The sequence below is a fragment of the Grammomys surdaster genome, unplaced genomic scaffold, assembly GCF_004785775.1.
Source record: "Grammomys surdaster isolate TR1022 unplaced genomic scaffold, NIH_TR_1.0 126133, whole genome shotgun sequence".
Taxonomy (NCBI): domain Eukaryota; kingdom Metazoa; phylum Chordata; class Mammalia; order Rodentia; family Muridae; genus Grammomys; species Grammomys surdaster.
In genome coordinates, this window is record NW_021620941.1 from 998,876 (window position 1) to 1,021,320 (window position 22,445).

The 22,445-nt window shown below is 46.5% G+C and overlaps 1 protein-coding gene across 3 annotated transcripts in view; it reads left to right on the forward strand.

Moving 5' to 3' along the window:
* Positions 1–22,445, forward strand: part of Ralgps1 (Ral GEF with PH domain and SH3 binding motif 1) — a 239,370-nt gene that overhangs the window by 87,722 nt on the left and 129,203 nt on the right. For all 3 annotated transcript variants that reach the window (XM_028757104.1, XM_028757106.1, XM_028757105.1), the window contains exons 6-8: positions 5,049–5,138; positions 7,650–7,742; positions 20,674–20,800. In XM_028757104.1, coding sequence (XP_028612937.1) covers positions 5,049–5,138; positions 7,650–7,742; positions 20,674–20,800 — 310 coding nt within the window. The remainder of the gene's footprint in view (positions 1–5,048; positions 5,139–7,649; positions 7,743–20,673; positions 20,801–22,445) is intronic.

Below are 22,445 nucleotides of genomic sequence, written 5' to 3' on the forward strand. Positions count from 1 at the left end.
GTGTGTGTGTGTGTGTGTGTGTGTGTGTGTGTGTGTGTGTGTGTGTGCGCACGTGGAGGCCAGAGGCTGCTCTCAGGTCCATTCTTCGAGTGGAGTCCACCTCTTCCTTCCTTTCACTCCTACCCTTGAGACCACTCACTGGCCTGAAACTCACCAAGTAGGCTGGTCAGTAAGTTGCAGCAATCCTCCTGTCTCAGCTCTTCACAGCCATTCCTAGCTTTTTATGTGAGTGCTGGGGACTTGAACTCAGGTCGTCTTACCTACACGGCTAACATTATTACCACGAAGCCATCTCCCCAGCCCACTATTTTTAAATCTGGGCTTTTCCTTTTCTCTTTCCATTTGCTTTTTGTTTTGTTTGTTTTACTTGTGTATGGCTAACTGAATAAAGTATTTTGTACCCACAACCATTCTTTTCTGTTCATCTATAATCCTGCTGTGGCATTTCCCAAGAGATGTCTTGTACACCCACACAGCCCCGAGCACTAGCTATGTCATCAAAACAATAAGTTACATCAGTGATAGTTTTATGTATTAAACAGTAGACTATAGATATAAAAGCTTATTTTGTTCCATGACCATATGATGGCTATTTGATGTATGTATAGCCTTTTCTAGTTTTCAAAAATGTAGTGTAAGTACTGTATTAACAGGCAGAAGGAAGAGGAAGAAGAGGAGGAGGAGGAGAAGAAGGAGGAAGAAAATTCAATGTTTATGATCACAAAAAAGTAAGACAGGGGAACTTCCTTAACTTTCTAGAGGAATCCATAGCATCCTTAATCCCAAATGTTCCTTAATAGGAAGACACTGGTCATGCCCCTGAGATCTTAGTAGTAAAACACTGGGCAGACCCCTTGAGATCTGGAATAAGGCAATGTGGTACTCTGGCACACACAATAAGACAAGAACAAGAAAAGATATTTGGTAAAAAGAGAAAGAAATTGAGGTGTCTTTTTTCACAGTTGACATGACTTTCTATAGAAAAATTTAAAAGTAAATCAGTTTTACAAACTCTCCTTGGCATTAGTGCACAAGCAAGGGGTACAAGGGCATTCATTGTACACAGCGGGTTGCTTTTGTTGTGCTAGCAATGAATGGTTGGGGTCTGAAGGTGGAGAGCACTGTTTGTAACAACACCAGGACCCAGACAGGCTTAGGTGTTTATTTTTACAAAAGCTACAAAGCAGTGGTGTAAGTAATTGGAGCAGATGTTAGGAAACAGGGAGGGGCAGTAGGGAGGGCTTCATCTTTATGGGTGAAAAGACTTGATGTCATTAAGATGTCAGTTCCCACTTGACATTTAGAATAATTGCTGCTTGTTCAACCCAACAGACTCATTCCGAAGGTTGTGAGGAAGACAGAGACCTAGAAAAATCAGTGTGTGCTGGGAGAAAGAGATGAACATTACAGATTCACTGCTGACAGAAGAGCAGGGGCACCCAGGCCAGTGGGACAGAATGTAGACTCAGTCTGTGCTGGGACAACTGAAGAGTTCTTTCTGTCTGTTTCTCTGTGTGTCTCTGTTGAAATGAATTTAGATACAGACTTTAAGCCTTTCATAAAATTCACTCAATAGATAAGATAATCAGATGTAAACTTTTAGGAGAAGACACAGCAGGGAGTCTCTGTGCCCGTGGGTTTGATATAGCTATTAGAAACCAAAAGATGATCTGTGAGAAAAAAAATCAGTAAGTTGGCAATTTATTAAGACTAAGATTCGGGCAGTGGTGGCGCACGCTTTTAATCCCAGCGCTTGGAAGGCAGAGGCAGGTGGATTTCTGAGTTTGAGGCCAGCCTGGTCTACAGAGTGAGTTCCTGGACAGCCAGTGCTACACACAGAAACCCTGTCTCGAAAAACAAAACAAACAAACAAACAAACAAAAGACTAAGATTTTTCCATTGTGGAAAAGGCATGGTTAAAAGAAATCATGAAGACAAACACAGACTGTGAGCCATGTGTTCAAAGTACCTGTTTGAAAAAATATAGTTTGAATACTCACCAGCATCACTAAGGAGGAGGGGACACAGGCAGCAGCAAATGACTGATGCCCAGCATCATGATGAAGCATGAGAAGATGCCCAGGGTCCATCATCACAGGGGTGGGGGTGGGGCACAGAACATCGATAGCTCTCACTGTGTCTGAATCATAGTGAAGCTGCAGAGGACCTGGGGCATGCGGCACACACACACACGCATGCGCGCACACACACACACACACACACAGAGAGGGAGAGGGAGAGGGAGAGGGAGAGAGAGGGAAAGGGAGCAAGAGAGAGCAAGCAGCATAGCAGTATTCATGACAGCTTGTTACTAGTTGTCAAAGATGAAGGATCTGAGATGTCCTTCCGCAGGGTGTGGGCAAACCCATGGGATAGTGTTTACTTAAGAATTAGAATGAGCTGTGATGTCATGTAGACACAGGGGACTTGCCACTGTGTACATCAAGGTGAAAGCCAGTGTAGAAGGTTCCCTATTGCTTTCTGTTTTCTTTCTTAGACATTCTGGAAAAGGTAAAACTGTAGAGACTAGATCCATAGTTGTCAGATAGTTGAGAAGGATCGAGGTCTGAGTAGGTGGAGCACAAAGGAGTTTCTGTTGGCAGCTTTTTTCTTTGCAGTGCCAGGGATTGAATTCAGAGATTTTTGCTTGCTAGGTGAAAATCTAGCTTTATCAGTGAACTGCACCTCCAGCCCAGATTTGTATGTTTAAGAGGATGAGATAATTCCGTCTATGGTAATGGTAGATATATGACAGTGTCTTTATGACAGCCCACAGAACATTATAGCACCAAGACCTCAACGCACTCATCCTAGAAATTTCAACTTAAAGATGGAGGGCTCCTAGAATAGATGCTGTTGAAGCTGGATGAGAATTCTGAAGTAGTGCTGAAGGATGTGTGCTGGCATTGGACAGCTGAGGTGTGGATGGCAGGCCCTGGGAACTGCTTTCTCTGTGCTGTGGGAATTACAGGCAGACAAGTGAAAAACTGGCACTTCATACGCTAATGGCTTAGAGTTGCGAACAACAGTAAGAATTCACGTGAGTTTTAGTTAATGTACAGTCAGGTGGTCGTGGCACAGGCCTTAATCCCTACACTGAGAAGGCAGAGGCAAGTGTATCTCTGAGTTAAGGCCAGCCTGGTCTACAAAGTTAGGGCTACAGCAGTTAGGGCTACACAGAGAGAAACCCTGTCTCAATCCCCCTCGCCCAGTCTTGTTTACATTGAGAGATGTAGCCATGAATGTATACATGGGCAATACATGCATGTGCACAAAAGTTACCACAGCTACCTTCCAGCTCAGGGTTGTGTCAGGCTCTGTCTCCTTTGGTTTCTTCCATGGCAGGCCAGATATGGACTTATAGTGCCTGGATTCTACATAGTTGGGCTTTGTGCAACTCTGTTGAATTGCCTGTTGCCTAAGAACCTCTGCACACTGTGTGTGGGTCCCTAATCTGCCCTGTCCCTTCCAGAACCATGCCAGGAAAATGTGTGAGGTTTGTCACAGAGGAATCTGTTGAATTACACATACAAAGTATCATACTTGAGATTATGTAGTATAGAAACTGCACATATTAAATACAAGTTTTACAAGCTTCTGTTTGGTGCCCAGAATAACTATTTTCAGAAACAACTGGTAAACATTTGAATCTGAACTTAATTTTGACAATTCCTTGGAAAAAATGATTCTATGGAAACCTACGAGTGTCCTGCAGGCAGCAATGGCTAATTACACCGACGTAGCATTTCTGTGATGTTCCTGCTTTATGCAAGTGGCCAATTGCTGATTCTCAGAATCTCTTGCTTTCCTTTGTAAAGCAGCAGTAGTTCAGTCAGAAGAAGGTGGGTTCTTGCTCAGCTTCTTTGCTAACATCAGGCTGTCCTTCACTCTCTGTCCTTGTGAAGTGAGGGGCTGCCACATCTCACCTCCTTTCCCACCATGCACCTGCTGTCTGTAAATCCCATTTCTTTGCCAAGTTGTCCTGGTATTCCCAGGCTTCACTGTCCTGATGCTAATAAGTTGTCCTGGTACTCCCAGGCTTCACTGTCCTGATGTCACTATGCCTAATAAGGCATAAACAAGAAGCACTAAGCACTTCCCAACATTCTTTGGCTGGCTGCTTTCTGTGTTTCCTTGTTGTGCTTGTGAGTCAGCCTCATATTGATAGACAACTTTCTTGTTGCTACTGACAGACTCAAAGCCCAGGATTTAAGTGAGAGGCCAGCTATAAATAAAGATCTACACCAAAGTTACCTTCATGCCTGGCCTATGCCACCTCTAGAAGAACCATACCCCTCAGGCCAGTAGAACTTTGCATCTTTTATCAATGACAAACCTCTTTTAGAAAGTGAACTTTGAGATGGGCAGTGGTATTAATCCTATCACTCTGGAGGCAGGGACAGGCAGATCTCTGAGTTCTAGGCCAGCCTGGTCTACAGAGTGAGTAGTGAGTTTCAGGACAGCCAGTACTATACAGAGAAACCCTGTCTCAAAAAACCAAAAGCCAAAACCAAACAGACAAAAAAAAAAAAAAAAAAACCAAAGTGAAGCGTTACAGCTATACAAACATCAGCAAATCCTCCTTGTGTCGGGCTTGGCTGGGGATGTGGATTTATGGAAGGTGAAATAAGTAGACAGTTCCCTTTGTCTGAACATCTGTCTATTCTTCATCTGTTCATTCATTCTTTATTCCATCTTCTCCTCACATCTGGATCCTTCTGAGCAGAGTCAAGGCTGTGTCATCTCACTGTTTTCTGAGGTAGCTGCAGAGACCCTGACCTGTGGTGGGGCCCAGCACTACTCTCCGCATTAAGGAGAATGTCTGTCACTACTGTGTCATGCTCCAGGAGACAGGGCAGGAGGGTGGGCCCACCTGGGATTAGATGCCACATGGGACTGTCTACCTCGTGTGACTTTAGGCCATGCTCTCAAAGCTGCCTAGCCTCGTGGAAATACGGTGATGGTGGGCAAAGGATCATATGAGCAGCCTGGCATTTAATCACTTCTCTTGTGTGTGTGTGTATATGTGTGTGTGTTTAACTCTACAGGTCAGTTTTTGGGTCGTACGAGAAATTCTAACAGCACAGACTTTAAAAATAAGGGCAGAAATCCTGAGCCATTTTGTGAAAATAGCCAAGGTAAGCTGTTTATTTATTTCTCAAAATATGTTTTCTCAGAACTTTGGCAGACGTTTTGCCTTGAGCCTGCTGGACAGAGGTGGGAGGCTGTGGCTTGACCTCCCTAGGCAGAGCCAGCTGTGAGATCTACCCGGCTGCGGGTGCCTTAGAAATGTGCCCCTTCTCACCCCGCAATTCTATGGCCAGTTAGTCCCCTTACTTAGACTTCTGGTCTCCGCTTGTGGCCCAGTGATTCCCTGGAATTCATCCATTCTCCTTTGGGTTTTATCTGATGTATTGTAGTTAGGCCCAGTGCCTTTGATCTAGGCATGTCCTGCACAGTTATATCCACAGCATCCCCACACCCATTCTGAGATAAGGGCTAGACCATTTGTCCCTGCTGCCTCTGTTCTGATAGGCCCTGTCCATTTTTTGAGTCAGGCCCTCCTTCTCCTCCTCTCTTCTCCTCTCTGCCTGTCAGGCTATGTCATGTGGTGGCTCTCCTGGACGCTGTCATACTCAGTAATAGTACCCTGCCCCCACTACCTAGATCCACCAGAGTATCCTGGACGCTGTCATACTCAGTAGTAGTACCCTGCCCCCACTACCTAGATCCACCAGAGTCTCCTAGATGCTGTCATACTCAGTAATAGTACCCTGTTCCCACTACCTCGATCTACCGGAGTCTCCTTGGCAGTGGTGTTCATACCTAGTTCATAGCTTCCTTCAAGTACACATGTGTTGTCTTCCTACCGGCCTCCTAGACCAGAACTGCCCTGGACTCAGGTCCTTTGGTGCTGGCTTCTGTGGCAGCTGCTGTGCCAACGTGGTGGAAGTCACTGTACACAGGGTATCATTCTGTTTGCACAGTAGGAAGGGGCAGTAAAGAGAGGTGACAGGTACATGCTGAGGTCTCCAGCCACCAGAACAGAACTCTTCACTATGTGTACCCTCAGCCTAGTTGCTGTCCTCTGCCCAGAAGGTTAAGGGTAGCAGTGTCACTGTCAGGAACAGAGATCACTGTCCTAGATTCTCTGGAAACACTTGGTACTGGTTTTGTGCTGCTTATGGCTGGGTCAGAAGAGGATGTTGCATATGCTTCATTCCTCATGGGAAATTAAGCTTCTGTTTGGAAATGAGCAATGTCTCTACCCAAGGAGCCCAAAATGACCCCTCCTTAATCTCGGCTTTCTCCCTTACTGACGATTATCATGTTGGCTGTGCACCATGTGTGTCCTGGGTAGGTTCCCTCCCTTCCTGAGTGTTGGTTTTCCAGTCTCTAAAAGAGAAAGGAATGGTTAGATAATGCCCTAGAGGCTTTGGCACTCTGGGAGGAGAGTCTGTGGCAGGCACTGCAAGTCAGATGCTCAACTGAAACCTCCCTGGGAACATCTATTCTTACACACAGGAAACAGTCAGAGTGTTACAAGATGTTTAAGTGAAGCACTGATTTTGTCTGGTCAGAGCCATGTTTCCAAGTAGAAGCAGGACTGTGGGGCCAGGTGCAAAGGCTTTTATCTTTGTATCTTGCTTACTGAGCTGGGCTTTGTTCAAGGTACAGGTGCAGGGTGGTAGATAATCCTTCATCCACACTCTCAGAAGACACACGTGTCAACACAGACCTTTGAGAACATGTTAGGAAAGACATGGTAGAGGAGGGGCCACCTGAGGCTGAAAGCACCCAGGACAAGTAGTGAGGGGATGGAGACGAGCCTTCCAGGTAGAGAAGACAGAGACCTGCCTGGCACAAGACATGTTCCATCTCATGTGGCACAGAAACTGTAGTCACCATGCTCAGCTTAACTCTGCGATCACAGAAATGTAGAAAGCCTGGGTAACTTGCCAAAGGAGGTGCAAGCAGAAGGAGCCGGAGTTGGCCCACAGAGCCTTCTTGCTAGGCCAGGCTTCAGTGCCCACAAAAAAATTAGAAATGGGACCTATTCCTTGAGCAAGGATGCCCCAGCCTAAAAAGCAAGAGTGTCTCAGTCTGTGGCCTTCCCTCTATGGTAAGAACTTGACTGAGACAGAAGTGACACCATGTGTCCTCACTCATGGTGTCTGGTTCAAAGGCTCATGGTCAAGGGCCTGGGGACCCCCAGCATTGCCTGCTCAGAGGAGAACCATTATGCAGATTGATAACATCTTCCCTGGCCCTCTCTCATCCAGGGTTAAGGTGTTCGCTGTATAAGCTGCCGATGCTGTTGCCACACTGGGGCCTTGGCACAGGAGCCTGTTGAGGGAGATTCAGAGTCAGCTATAAAAAACGGAGATTATCAGGTCTTGAGCCATGAGAATCTCTGTTCAGCAGTTAAGCAAGTCAGATTATGAAAACTGGAGGTGCACCTTCTGAAAAAAATGGGAGAAAACAAGCATATGTTTCCTATGAACTTCCTACACTATATTTTCTATGTGAGATATTTTAAGTGCAACAGAATCGCATAAATATGACAACATTTGGCAACACTCAAGCACGTTTTTGTTCTGTTGTCTATGGCAACAAAATAATGTATTCCATATCTTTTTCCCCCCCAGAAACTTCTAGAGCTCAACAACCTTCATTCTCTCATGTCTGTGGTGTCAGCATTACAAAGTGCTCCCATCTTCAGGCTGACAAAAACCTGGGCTGTAAGTTAACTTCCCTCAGTCTGTCCCTTTGATGTTGGCTGTCCTGTTCTTGCTGAATGTCTGCATGGCTTAAACCCCAGGCCTTCTCTCACTTGCTTGTGTGGTTTGCTAAGGGCAGGACAGTCACTGGGAACTAAAGAGATATTCTCTAGACATCCCCATAGAATCAGTGATCCCAGCCCATTTGATTCCAGGGAATGGGGAGGGTGCTGATGTGGCTGGGTTTAGAAGCTCTTGACAGATCTTCCTGGCCCTATCAACATCATCTTTACAGGCTGGGCTCAGCATGTGACTTCTGCCCTTGGCTTGGCCAGTCTTTCATCTCTGGCAAGTTCCAAAGTGCCCTTAAGAAGATCTGGGGATTGATGGTGTGCAGCTGCCCTGGGTCACTGGCTGTATACGTCAGAGTTCTCTGGAGAAGCCTATGACCCTCATATAGGAAAAAATTCTTTCTTTTCTTTTTTTTTTTTTTTTTTTGAGACAGGGTTTCTCTGTGTAGCCCTGGCTGTCCTGGAACTCACTCTGTAGACCAGGCTGGCCTCAAACTCAGAAATCCACCTGCCTCTGCCTCCCAAGTGCTGGGATTAAAGGTGTGCGCCACCACGACCCGGCCAAATTCTTTCTTTTCTTTTCTTTTCTTTTCTTTTCTTTTCTTTTCTTTCTTTCTTTTTTTTTTTCATCCTGAGGCCTTGGATAATTTCAGCTCAGAGGCAGAGGAGTCTGATAGTTATATAATTAAGTCTGTAGGAAAGTTTTTCTGCTGCAAAAATACTTTAAAAATATCTCAGACCTCTTTATCCTTCTTAGCTGGCACAGGGCCTGACGTGGGGAGTAATCACTATTTCCATAGCTCGTTAGCTTTTACCTCCTGGCCTGCCTGGTCCAAAGTCTCTCACAGGGCCACAGCCTGGGCCTTTCAAGACCTGTTATGACCCAGGGACTGACAGAACTCTACAGAGTTGCTAGACATGTTTCTTCAACTCATTTCCGACCTTCTCTCTGCCAGCCTTGGGCTGGACTCTGTTTCCTACTTTGGCTGGCTCGGGGGCCTTTAAGATGCATGAGGATAATTAATGTTGTAGGTGCTGCAGTAGTCTGAGGTAAGACGTGTCAGCCTGGAGTCTGGAAACTAGGTTTTTGTTCATATGCCATTCAGGACCTGGGCCTCCTTCCTCATCTCTGCTCTGGACAGTTGGCTTGGAGTAATGGGTTTCTGTCAGTGCTTTGTGGGGCCCTAGGGGGCCTTAGAGTTGTCTTAGGGACCACCATCTAGAGCTGAAAGAGAAGTGAGGGTACCAAGCAGTTGACCCAGTCTCCACCAGAGCAGCCTATTTGCATCTGGGGCTTCTGGGTAAGTTTCGGATGAGCTGTGGTTTTGGAGGTCAGAGCAAATGTGGAAGCTACTGTCTCTGCAGTTGCTGCCAGCCCTGCGATTCTAAGGCCATCTGAGCAGGGAGGCTTTTTTCAGAAGTTTTTGGAGACTCTTTTTAAAATAACTTTTCCATGGTCAAGATGCTTACTGTTTATTGGGCTGCTGGAGTCATGCAGGCACCTAGAGAGCTCTACTTGTGTGCGTAGGCCTTTCTGTGGGCAATGCTGTGACTTGTAGGACCTCCTAGGGGAGGGCCAAGTGGGTCAAATGATAGGAGCAGCTGGGGCTATATTCAGCTCATTCAGAAGGGTGATCTACTCAGGGACAAGCAGGACCCACAGTGAAGCGTCTGTGTACTCCAAGGGTTCTGGCTACTGCTGGGGCTGTAGAGAGTGTCAGGTCAGAGTAGCATTAGGACCGTGCAGTTTGTCAACTACAGCTTACTGTGCTGTCCCTGCACTGCAGTTTTGGGTCTATGCTGTAATGAAAGTGAACCCCTACAGTGTCTAGAGGAGCCTAGACCGAGCATTCACACAGGACTGCTGTCTCTGACACCTTGGGGCATGTGACTGACAGAATGCAGGGAACTGTGGTTCTATCTTACCAATAATCGGGAGATTTGGGAGATGTAGTCTTCTCTCTTTTCCTAAAAACCCTTCCCACTGTGTCAAGGGCTGCCAGCCAGGCTGCTTCCCTAGCTAGAGAAGACTACTGGTCAGGGCAGAAGGTGAAAGACAGTATTCTAGGGACGGAAGGCTCCAGGAGAGGAGGTTGTGCTCACCGTGTGGATTATAGCCTCAGGATTCCAAGTCACTGGCTAAGGGAGTGGTTCATTCTTAGAAAAGCTACAGATTCAGATCTGTTCCCCTGACACTCAGCTGCCTTGTTAATTCAAGATCAGCCTTGGTACAGAGCATTGGTGAATAGTGGGGCCCAAAGCCATCCTCTTCCCCTTTCAGCTGTTGTCCCCAGGCCCTGTGGAAAGGATGACCCTCTGTCACTACACATGGTAGAGCAGCTAGGTTCTCTGCCACCCTGCCTGCCTCCTCTATTCTTCAGTCTCTGGGACCACCCAGAACTTTCTGGACTACTTGTTATCCTTAATTATATTCTTTTGCCATTAGTGTCTGGTGATGAGACTGGCCATACAGATGTTGCTTCTTCTTTCTTGTGTTCCTCAAGCTAGGACTCCTGAGACTATGGGCCCACAGGGCAGGCAGGAACAAGGGGTTCCAAGAGCCCAAGTGTCTGGTGCTTTCATAGTTCTTGTGTGCAGAAGAAGAAATTGAGTTCTAACAATAGGTAGGGTAGCCAAAGATCTCCAAGTAGCAAGTGCCAGCATCAATGGGACACAGCCTGGTCCTGGTGGACCCTATAATCTGGTTGCCCCCCATGTGGGCTCCTATGATGGTGGAAGCTATAAGGACATCAGGCCAGTGCAGATAGGGCTATACCCTCCTTAGAAATTGGGGGTGAGAAATGTGGCTGGCCCACTGCACATGACTGGGCTACTGAGCATGTTTTGCCTCTGAGTGTTGTCCTTTGGTGTGCTTTGAAACCCCTGGATATATGGAAGACCTATATAGAAGGTGATGGTGTCCAGGCATGGGAAGGGAGGAGGCCAGCTACCTGGCTAAATTCTGGGTGACCTTTAGTACTAGTCAGTCAGACACTAGCTAGTAGGTCAGGGTAGCCAGTGAGCCTGGTCAGGGTAGCCAGTGAGCCTGCCCATGGCCAGAACTGACTGAAACTGAGCACAGGCCGGCACACAGTAGGATCTGGATAAATGGTGACTGGATCCATCAGCAGGGAGTCATGGTCAGCCTGGAAAAACACAAGCACCGAGTTATTTATTCCAGAGGCGGGGCCGCTTTGGAAGACTGCCTCCTCAAAGCCATGAAGCCTAAGCAAGAAACTATACTAGCCAGTTCTGGTTTCCTGAGCGTACGTCCCCTTGCGGCTCTCATTCATTGTACAGATCAAATACCTATTGAATGTGTGCTTCTTGCCAGGTTCCAGGGCTCAGGCTTTGTGCTCGTTGCTTTCCTGTAATCTGGGAAAGATGCATGCTGTTCTTGGAACTTAACATGTGCTTCCCTGGCTGGCACAGTGATCAAGGAATGTTGGTTGAGTGCATAAGTAATGAGCAAGAAGCATGCGGCAGGAGTGGAAGCAGACTGTAGAGGGTGTGGATGGAAGAGGGCAGCTTCTGTGTGAGTGCTCTGGGGAGCCCTCCCCCAGAGCTGCCTTCATGCCAAGGCTTGGATGACAAGAGCAGGAGCAACTACAGAAGGTGAGGGGTGGGGATAGCTGGTGCCCAGATGTGTAGGGAGAAAAGCTTTGGTCACTAGGGACCCGCAGGTCAGTGTGGCTGGGCTCAGCCTAGGACAGATTCTAAGTGTACTATTCTAAGTGTACAGAAAGGCTTTGAACAGGAGATGGACATAATCTCGTTGAGCGTTGTTTTCTGTGTTTTTAATCACCACACTAATGCATAGAAAACAGCTTAGGAGAAATAGAAACCAGGGACCAGTGAGTGGTGAGAGCAGAGTCCAGGAGCCAAGTGGGTAGAGCGGGGTCAGAGAGTAGAGAGATGCAGAGTGTTCTGAGGCGAGGCCTCCAGGAGTCCTGTGGCTCGATTGTTGTGGGGGGAGGAAAGGGGAATCCCTTGGTTTGAACCCTAGCAGCTGGTAAGCTGTGAAGATTCTCTTTGTAACCAAAATAATCCTGGAAGAGGCTAGCTTATTCCTGAGAGATCTGGAATTTGTGAAGTGTAGGGCAGTCACCTATTAGACTCCATGTGCCACACGCACGTGCCCATAGTGACCCTGTCTTTCCTACCGGATTGGTCCAGAGTTTGACTCACATACAGCAGCAAAGTGAAAACTGAAGTCCTTGGCATGGAGATGAGCACTGATGGGCAGTGGTCTGGCTGCTGGGTGGGACCTGGAAAGACACAATACAACAGCAAGAGCAGACACCACGGCCGGCAGATGTGTGGCATTCCAGTGCTTTGTATCTGAGACCCATTGTCCAGGAAGCACTGCTGCTCCCTGTGTCTTCAGCAACACCATTGGTAGCTCTCCTGTGGCACAATAGAGGAGGCTGGGGAAGCCTGGGCTGCCAGTCTCAGATGGCTCTGAGCCTTGGTTTAGCTGGAAGCTGAGCCAGATGAGGCAGATTGGGGGGGGGCGGGGAGGCCAAGGAAGGCAATGGTAGAAGCCCCAGGCCACTGCTCCTGTCATTGAGCAGGAGCCAGCCTAGAGCTGCTCCTCAAAAGTTGTGCACTGTGACTGGGGAAGCCGATGTTTCACCCTCTTGTGCCTGCCAATGCTATAGCATTGGTCACTGCCCATCCTCCACCTCCTGGAAGCCTTTTTTTCCCAGACTAGCTCTTCTTCCACTCTTCTAACAGCTGACTTCTTATGTGACTGGATGTGGAGTCTCTATAAGATTCTGACCTTGGTCCTCACCTTATGTTTCTTTCCTTGGCGAGCAATGCACACCTGCTTGGAGGGCTTCAACTGTCACTGTGTCCGCTAATGTCAGATCTCTCTCATGAGTCCCACACCCCCTGTGGTACCTGCTGCATCCAGTCGCAGCCCTCCACGTGTTCCTTTAACCTCATCTATGCTGCTTGTCTGAAATCTGACTCCAGGAGAGAGACAGAAGCCAGGACACCATCTTCACAAATTGTGTTTTGGACCTTTGGGCAAGTGGCAGGCTGAGGTGATGAGGAATAAGGCCTTCCTTCCCTGTCTTCTGCTGCACCATGTAAACACAGTAATGCTGCATAAAATATAGCCACATTAATACAGCAAGCAGAGTCACACTGTAAGCCAAGAAAGAGAAGTCACCATAGGCTAAAAATAAAATGTGAGCTGTGTCCCAGAGTCTGGGCCTTGATCTGTTAAGATGATCCAGTGTGGCTAGGCCTTTGGAGCTAGGGCCCAGAGTTGGAGGGGAAAGGCCCAGATATAAGCCTCACCACAAGGGTGCTACAGATATGCTGTGTACAGCCATCTGTTGTCATGCTGCCTCAACAGAAACTATGCAGTCAAGAGGATCCAAAGGGAGGGAAGACAACTATGATAATCTTATCCAGCCCCACTTGCCTGTGCTTTGGGGTCTGAATGCATACAGCTTTATAGGTGTGAGAGGTCAAGGCTACAGAGAAGAAATGAGAGGCCTGGCATCTAAGAAGGAGCCGCACTCAGCCTCCAACTGGTGGGAGGACTAAAGTAGATAGGTGAAAAGTGTTCAGCACTGTGTCCAGCATATAGCTTTATTTCCAGCTTTCATTGGCTGTTCTTAAATGGGTTGCAGAAGCCACCATCCCTGAAAGCAGACCCTGTATGTATGACCTGGAATACCATTGACTTCTGTCAGTCTCTTTGCTTCTGGTCTTACCAGGCTGCTCTCATACCATGCTGGAGGGGCTCTCTCCTCTATACAGTTCTGGGGTTTAGACACCTGGTTAAAGGGAGCTTGAGTTTGTTTTCCTTGTCCTGCCCTGCCCCCTGCCTGACCTTGCTTGGTCAGAGGCCCCACATCCCACTGCTCCTGCAAAGAAGCTCCAGTGCATGCTGATGCTCTTATACAGCATTGTAGGAAAGATCACCAGCCAATCTAACCATTTACACACCCAGCCCTCTTTTTCAGTGATGCTTTTGAATAAAGGGAAGATTCTGAACTTGAATTAGAGGGTTGGTATATGCTCATGGGTAGTACACCTGGGGTGTGCCACATTCATGGGCACTGAGTGTTTTACTGAGCACCAAGAACCTAATAGAGGCTTTTGTTTTTACAGTGAAACCAAACACTAAACAGTTTCACCCATACTTCATACCCATCTGATGTAAACCAGCCTTTGCCAGCTCATCATCTACTTCCCCCAGCTACATGGCCATTCAGAGCCCCAAGTCATGTATTGCTACAAAGGAGAGCTGGCCAGAGGATCGCCCTGTTAACACAGCCACTGTCAGTGTGCTCTCCCACTCTTGATTAGTATTCAGTGATCATGTTTCTTGGCTTGTGATTGGTACCCTGTTTGCAAGTTGAGCTGAAGTAGCTGAGAAAATAGAATAAGCTGGCAAAATGGTAGTCATGTGACCTGGCATGGCCATAACCATGGCCATGTTAATACCAGACTTTGCCAAAAGTCAAGTTTCCCTCCCTTTCCTACCTTTCTGTTCTTATCCAAAGCAATACTTGCTGTATTTTAGCCAAACTGTTGTTCCCTCAAACATCCCTCAGTCATCCTACCTCTAGGCCACTTTCCCTGCCTTCTGTGGCCTCTGGTGCCTCTCTGGATGCCTCTATGCTAAAGGTTCTCCACCTCAGAATGGCTTTGTTCACTTCCTCCTGACCCCTCATAAAGTGTTCAGTAGCTTCCTTGCATCTGTGGGCCCTTTACAGTGCTCAGCCCAGCTGAACATAGATAGAATGCCTGCCCACTCACAGCAGCTCTGCCCCAGGTGAGCCCTTGGCTAGTGTGTATTAGGAAACAGATCGTTGCCTCCCAGGTGTAGAACTGGTAGTTCTTTAGGGTCTGTCTCCTGAAATTGCCAGGAGTAGAATAAAGTAAATAAATAATAAGTGAAATACATGATGAAAATTGTCCCATGAAAGTATAAGTAGAATATGTATGTAAATGTGCCTGTAGGTGTGTCTGTGTGCCCATGCAACTGTTAAAGGGTTATTTTAAAAGATAAAATTCTGGTTCTTAGAAATACAGAATGAGTACTTGCCAAAGATTTGCTAACAGTAGGATTCAGTAAATGCATCTCAGAGGCAGACGACCACAGTGTCACAGCCCACCACCCCCTCAGTTTGGAGTGCCACAGTCATCTCTAACATGGACTACCACAGTGTCACAGCCCACCCCACCCCCAAGTCAGAAGTGCCACAGTCCTCTCTAACATGGATATCAAATTAATCAGGATTCCCAAGATGATTGCTAGTGATACGTATCCATGAAACAAAACCTTTTGCTTATGGGCAGAAATTTGTTTATATGACTATTTTCTATAAGTTAATTTCTACCTGTATGGATTAAAAATAGCCTTAGACAAAGGCAAACAGCCCAAATACCACTAAAATTCAAAGTACCAGCTTTGCCATAAATGCTGTCCATTGTGGTTGATGTGTGGCACTGGGATGGGGCTTGACAGCCTTTTTGTCTTTCAGAAACAGACACTAAAAAGGCAGAGGTTCAGTTCCATGCAGACTGCACACTGTGCTCCTGCATCCACCAGCACTGAGCATTTTTCCCGCACCAGCCAGCAGCAGATCCTGGGACTGAAGTAGGATTTGGAGCCAGTTTTTAAAAAATATATCCGGAGCAACAGGCCCTTTGTTGAAAATAGACCCATCTACGAGGAAATGGTATTTTTCCCCCTCGAGGCAAAGGAACACAAAGCCAGTGTCCTTATAAGTTGGAATTGAAGGGACTTTCCTTTTGTGTGACCTCCACATTTAAGCTATTTTCTCAGACCAGGGATGTCATGGGTGTCAAATAGCAGGTACACACTTGTGGCCCTGGGAACATGAGGAGAGTAGCTCACTTCTGGGACATCTCTCTGGCCTGAATCCTCCTGGGGCCTTTATGCTTCTCAGTCTCAGTTGTCCTTTGGAGGAGTCACCAGGCACTGTGAAAATGAACAACTTGGGACTCCGTTTTTACCTTATAATTGAGTTCACGTTGACAGTGTGGTCTGGACTTGTCTCAGTGCTAATAGTAGGTAACTGCTTCCTGCCTTTCCAGTAGAGGTTTCTGTTTTTACTCTGTTTGGTTGACATTTTATAAAATGGCTCTGGGGTCTGGTCCCTGCTGGAGGTGTAGGGGTCAGCTTTTTTTTTTTTAACTCACCAGTTTCTCAGTTTGCCTTTTAAGGTGTCCCTACTCCCTACTTTTCTAGCCTCTTGATTGGAATGTTCAGCTCATTTAATTTGTATGTCTTTGTTTAATTAGAAGTATTTTTTGTCAGCATAGACTTTCCTTTCAGTATAGATTTCTGCTAATAATGGTTCAGCCTGCTATGAGCTCAAGTATGTCTTGTCAACAACCCATAGCCTTGGCTTTTCTTTCCTCTATGTCCTAAGGATTATTGAGACTCAGAAGTTTCTAACACACCTGGTTCCCAGTCATTGTGATGTTTCATCCCTTTGTTGCTCTGTCCTGTGACTGCCTTCCAGATGCATTCCTTCTGTGGGGAGGGAAGGGGGCAGAGAGCAAGCTAGACCAGCACCACTGTGCCCTCACAGGCATCATTTGCCAAGTGAGACCCTTTTGAAAGCAGCCTTGCAGTAAGTTGATAGCGAGCTTCATGGACAGGTGTTATCCAGCACAGCAGTTATCTGCCACTAGAGTTGAGATACAGATTTTTTTTTCTCAACTGATATTAATTATGTAGCCAAAGAGATGAAAAATACTCTAAAATGCCCCCATTTTATTCCATACTTCTTCCACACTGAGCTCCTGAGTCCTCTGGCTGTTCCAGGCTAAGGCTTTTCATAATCTCATTTCCTTACCTTGTTCCCTGAGCATATATGTCTGACTCTGGTTGAGCAAGGGCTGGATTTCCTTACATGTAGTTCTGATGGCCTTTTCTTGAGGTTTTTTTTATAAATGCTGAAATCTGAGAGACCCTCAGCATAATACATGCACATTAATTTAGAAAGATTGCCAAGTACTGAAAGGCTCATTGACACCCCTAATCCTCCCCGCCCCTCCCACTCCTTCCCTCTTTAGAGGGAAGCCTTCCAGCTTGGTGGTTTCTTCTTGGAGTCTGTGCCACAGCCCCGCCCATGAGCATTTACTATGGTTTCTTGATCCACCTACTTTAGGCAACGTATAGACATAGTAGCTTAGTTTTCTAGGTCCAGCCTCCACATTTCTCCATCACAATAGTTGAGCCATCTTTGTTCTATGAGTATTCAGGGTCCTAGTGGCTAACTGTGTGAGCAGGCTTCACTGTACAGTCAGAAGGTGAAACAGGAGTACTCTGTGCTTTCTTGAGTAGTTTACCTGGTCTTTCCAATTCTCTTTTTAAAAAAATTTCAGGACAGTGAGTTGACTCAGCAGAAAAGGACACTTTCACCTGAGCCTGGTGATCTGATTTCAGTCCCAGAAGCTCATGTCGTAGACACACACATTGTCTTCACACAGATAGATAACTGTAAAAGTTCCCTTCCCCTACTAACCACCATTCCCCAGACTTATATGTAATCTTAAAGTTGTTTATTTTTATTGCATAAACCATCCCTGTGCCACAGATGTGCTACCAGGCAGGTGTTCTTCTGAGCTGTCCCATGTGGACCAGCTGTTTCTAAGACCCGTATCTCATTGAGTATCCCAAAATCCCTTTTACTGTTATTGAGAAGGACCTCCCCTCCCCAACTCTTGTGTCTTATGTTCTCTTTTACCTGATTAATTCCTTCAGTTTAATAAAGGAAATTCTCAGTTGGTTGTCAAGCACATCATGGGAAAATCTGCTAAATTTCTTCTTGAAGCAACTTATAAATTATTCTTGAGAAATCTGATCATGACCTGATTTCCTCTGTAGGTACAGAATGGAGCCAAATGGAGCTAAATAGGAGGTTCACAAAATGCAGCCTTTCTGAGTGTGTGTGTCCAGGGAGGACAGAGGTGACAGACCTATAGTCTAAGTACCCAGCAATCTGAGGTGCTGCTCATACAGAGGTCGAATTCCTGGTAGGTGGACTGAGCATGGTGGAAAACATAGGCAGTGGCCCAGCTGGGACCAGAGAGCTAGCTGTGTGGGTGTTCAAATGGCTCAGCCTTAATTTGAGTGAAGGCAGCAGGATTTGTGTGACAACTGGATGAATGTAGGTGATTCAGAGAAGTCAGTGGTGTTTTAGTTTGCATGCATCAGTTAAAAAAAAAAAAAGGCCAGGTGTGGTTCTGATGCTAAGGTCCTGTTCCCCAGTTGGTTTTTGATCTGTCAGTAAAGAAAGGGTTAATTGCTGGGCAGAGGGTACAGGTGGGACTTCTGGGTCCCAGGAGGAAAATGCAGATTCAAGGAAGGAAAGGAGGAGTTTTTTGTCACAGTTTGGAGGGAGAAGAAGCCAGCAGCCATGTGAGGTCTCAGGAGGAGCTGGGGCCTGTGGCCACTGCTACAGGCAGATGGTTATGGATGTGTGGCAGGGGCTAGGTAGGACTAGCCACTGAAGTTTAGGGCCGGTGGGAGAAATGGAGATAAAAATATTAAGGGCATGCTTTTCTAGGCTAGAGATACTAATGCCCAGCAATTGTGTTCTAAAGCAAGTTGAGAAGGAATAAAGTGTGTATGTGTCTTTTATCCACAGATTGAAAGGAAGCTGGGAGGGGGCTGGTATTGCAGTTACCTCCCATAGTAAAAGCGGTAGCGTAAAGCTACAAGTAACAATGGTGCACACCTTTAAACCCAGCATTCAGGAGACAGAGGAAGGCGGATCTCTGTGAATTTGAGGCCATCCTGGTCTACAGAGCGAGTTCTAGGCTCTGGATGCATAAAGAAACCCTGTCTTGAAATAAAAAAACAAACCAAAACAAAATCAAATGATGTCTCTATGCCTTTTTTCAAAATTAAAGGTATTATTTAATTTATGTGTACAGGTGTTTTATCTGCATGTATGTCTGTACACCACTTGTGTGCTTGGTGTCCTGAGAGTCCAGAAGAGGGCATTGGAGTCACCTGTGGCTAGAGTTACAGATAGTCTTGAGCTGCCATATGGCTGCTGGCAGTCAAACCTGGGTCCTCTGCAAGCGCTCTTATCCTCTGAGCATCTCTACAGCCCCTGTGTAGCTCTTCTTGATGGGACATCTCTGTTTGATAGGTGACCACTCACTGCTCCCTCACCTTCTGCTCACTCACCTGCTGTGCTGCTAGACCGTGTGTCTGTCCAGCTCTCCGTTGAACCATGGGTCCCAGAGATATCTGGACAAGCCACCCAGTTCTAGTGATGGTGAACCTGAAGTACAGGCAACAGTCCCGGCTTCTTTTTGCCTTTGGGTTCACTTAGGTCAGCTGAGTTGTATACTGCAGTGCTTCCACACAGCCAGTAGAGGACGGCATCATTTCCTGCCCACTTGTAACTGTGATGAATAGCTTGAAACAAGACAGTTAAGCAGAGTTGCTCCTACCATCTGTATAGTGTCCCTGTCCTTGTGTGTCCAAAACGTCTTTGTGGAAAAATAAAAGCTTGTTCCTTAGTCTCTGGCTGCTTCAGCCCTGGAGGCTTCCCTCTAAAATATATCTGCCTCCCCTGTACTCCCCTGTAAATTATATCTGCCAGCCCCTGGGCTGTCACTACCCAAACTCAGTGGTTAAATCATTGTTGGCTCCAAAGACTGAGGATGGAGGGATCTGACAGAGCCTTCCCAAAGCAGGCTGGGGATCTCTCTGGCAGCAGGCACCTGCACCTAAGGTTGGGTCCTGCAGGCTGAGGTCCCAGGAGCTGCACTGCTGTCTTTGCTTTCCTGCTGCTGACAGCCCCTGTTCCACTCTTCTCTGCTACATGGGCTGCTGGACAGTGGCCTGCTTCGGTGGCCTGCTTCAGTCTGATGGACATGGCAATTCTATTGGTTGATGTCTTTAAATAGACCATTGGAATCTCAAGACTAAGTTTGGCAAGGACATACCAGGTCTAAAGTCTTCTTCATTTACACTCCTGCCCATAGCCATTAACCATTGTCCATCAGTTTCAGGAGCTGGAATTGGGAGAACTCCCTACTTAGTTTCATGTTATGCCTAAACCACACATCCTGGTGGCCCTACCCCAGCCCCTCTTTTCAAGCTTGGCTTCTAAACTTCTTTCCTCAAAGATGCATCTCTTTGACTTGGTATGTGACAAATAGCTATACTGTAAGTCCTCAGCATCAGGTTTAGACTCCAGGAGTCAAGGTCTCTACCCCTTTCTGGAAGGTTCAGTACATACACTGAGCCATCCTCTCTCTCCCAGGTCAGTAGCTTCACATGCCAAGCACTCAGTCATCACAGAGCTTGGGTCTCATTTCTGATATGCTTGTTCACATTGAGTCTCTTAACCAGTGGCTCTGCAGATGGCTGCTTAAAGAAAAGAAGGGTCTTTATGTGAAACATGATGCCCAGCGAAATATGACACAGGATGTGGGGGGAATCTGGAGGAGAGCCCCGAGTTGCAACACTATCATGTCCTCATGGCACATCCACTTGATTCATGTGGCAGTTGATGGCATCTTTCAGCATGAGGCGTTTGGGGGAAGAGACGGGCTAAAGCTTTGGAATGGCTCCTGGGGACACTCCTGAGCCCTGTGCTATTGCACAGTGTTTGCCCCACAGAGATCAGTGTCAGATGTGTATTGAAGGAGTTGGTGAGCATCCTGTAGCCAGCGGACTAGGCAGCTCCAAGGCTGACTCCCGTGAGACAGATGCCTTTTAGCATCTTTACTTCCGTCCAGGGTTTGATACATTGTGGACACACATTCAGGTGTTTCCTTTTGCCATTTGTCACAGTCCTGTCCTATCAGTTTTTCTGACTTTTTTTCCCCTGTCAGATAATTTCTTTTTATTTCAGCTTTTGAATCGCAAAGACAAGACCACTTTTGAGAAACTGGACTACCTGATGTCCAAAGAAGACAACTACAAGCGAACTCGGGACTACATCCGAAGTCTGAAGATGGTGCCCAGCATTCCCTATCTAGGTATGAGTCTCAGTTGGCTTATTATATTATTAACTTTCCAGGCAACATAACATGCTCAGGGCCAAATAAGATATTTTTACAGTTTCTAGTTGAGATGTTTCCAGGAAGCAACAGGGACCACGGATAAAGAGGTGATTTGGTTGGCTCTTTGGTTGGAGCAGGCTATGGATGCTTACCAGGCTGTTGATGTTTCCCAGGATAGGAACACTAGTGAGGTGGAAACAAGGTGACTCTGTCTTATGTACCTGGACTCCGAGGGCCTTGCCTCCCACACTGTGAGCGCCCCAGGCTTCCAGGCTGTAGCCCAGATGGGTCATGAGGTCAGCAGGTCATGATGTCTTGCAGGTTCATTCAGATCCTTCCAAACTGGGGGACTTAGGCATAAGGCTTCTGTTCTAGTTTTCTGGTCATTATTTGTATGTCTCATAAAATTCCGCAAAAGAAATTCTAGTAACAATTGCTAAAATTTCCAGTTATAAAATACTGTGTTCATTATAGGAATTGGGAGAAGTAGAAAGTTTCTTTAGTTATCCACTAGAAGGTATTTTGCTTTGTATCTCACTCCTCTTGGCATGTGTAAAGATGTGTTTACTCATGTCAGACACCTCTTGCTGTCTGTGTCTGTGTCTGTATTGTTGGATTTGTCAGGCTCAGTCCTGCTCTTCTCTTCTGCTGTTTACACTGTTTATAATGTTCTCTGTGGTGAACGAACAGCCTTGTGCTGTAAAAACTTGCGTGAGTGCATATGACTATTGCTTTGTCATGGCTTCTTGGAAGCCCAGGTAACTAGTTCAGCATATGTGTTCAGACTACACCTTAAAGATTGTTGATTTGAAGCAAGACATTTCGTGCTACTGCCACCACTGCTGCTGCTGCCTCCTTTCTTCTTTTTTAAGACAGGGTTTCTCTGTGTAGCCCTGGCTGTCCTGGAACTCACTCTGTAGACCAGGTTGTCCTCAGAGATCCACTCAGATCAAACTCAGAGATGCCTCTGCCTCCCAAGTACTGGGGTAAAGGCGTGTGCCAACACTACCTGACAGACATTTTCATTTCAAATCTATTTTTCTTTCCTTTTCATATTGCCAGTTTTGATACATGAAAAACGCTGTATGTAGTTTGGTATTCAGGAGAAAACCAATCTTATTCTGATCCGAAACAGTTTTTGTAACCAGGGAAGGAAAGGCTTTTCTAGAAGAGACTCCTGATGCTGCAGGTTAGTACAGTTTACATAGGCTTCAGTAGCTGCTGAAGCATCATCTGTAAGCATTCTTTGCATGTTTTTTTTTTTATTATTCTTAAATAGGACGCTGTCTATTTTATGATTTTTAAAATTTATTTATTTATGTATATAAGTACTCTATTTTTTACACACACCAGAAGAGGGAGTCTCGTGTGTGTGTGTGTATGTGTGTGTGTGTATCAATCACTGTGTAGCTCTGGCTGCCCAGAAAGTCACTGTGTAGATCAGGCTGGCCTCAAACTCACAGAGATCTGCCTGCCTCTGCCTTCCTGATACTGGGATCACAGGTATATTTGTCCTTGTTAGTTTATATTGCTGCCCCTCCCCACTTCCCTCTCCTCTCCTCTTCTCCGCTCCCCTCCTCTCCTCTCCTCCCCTCCCCTCCCCTCCCCTCCCCTCCCCTCC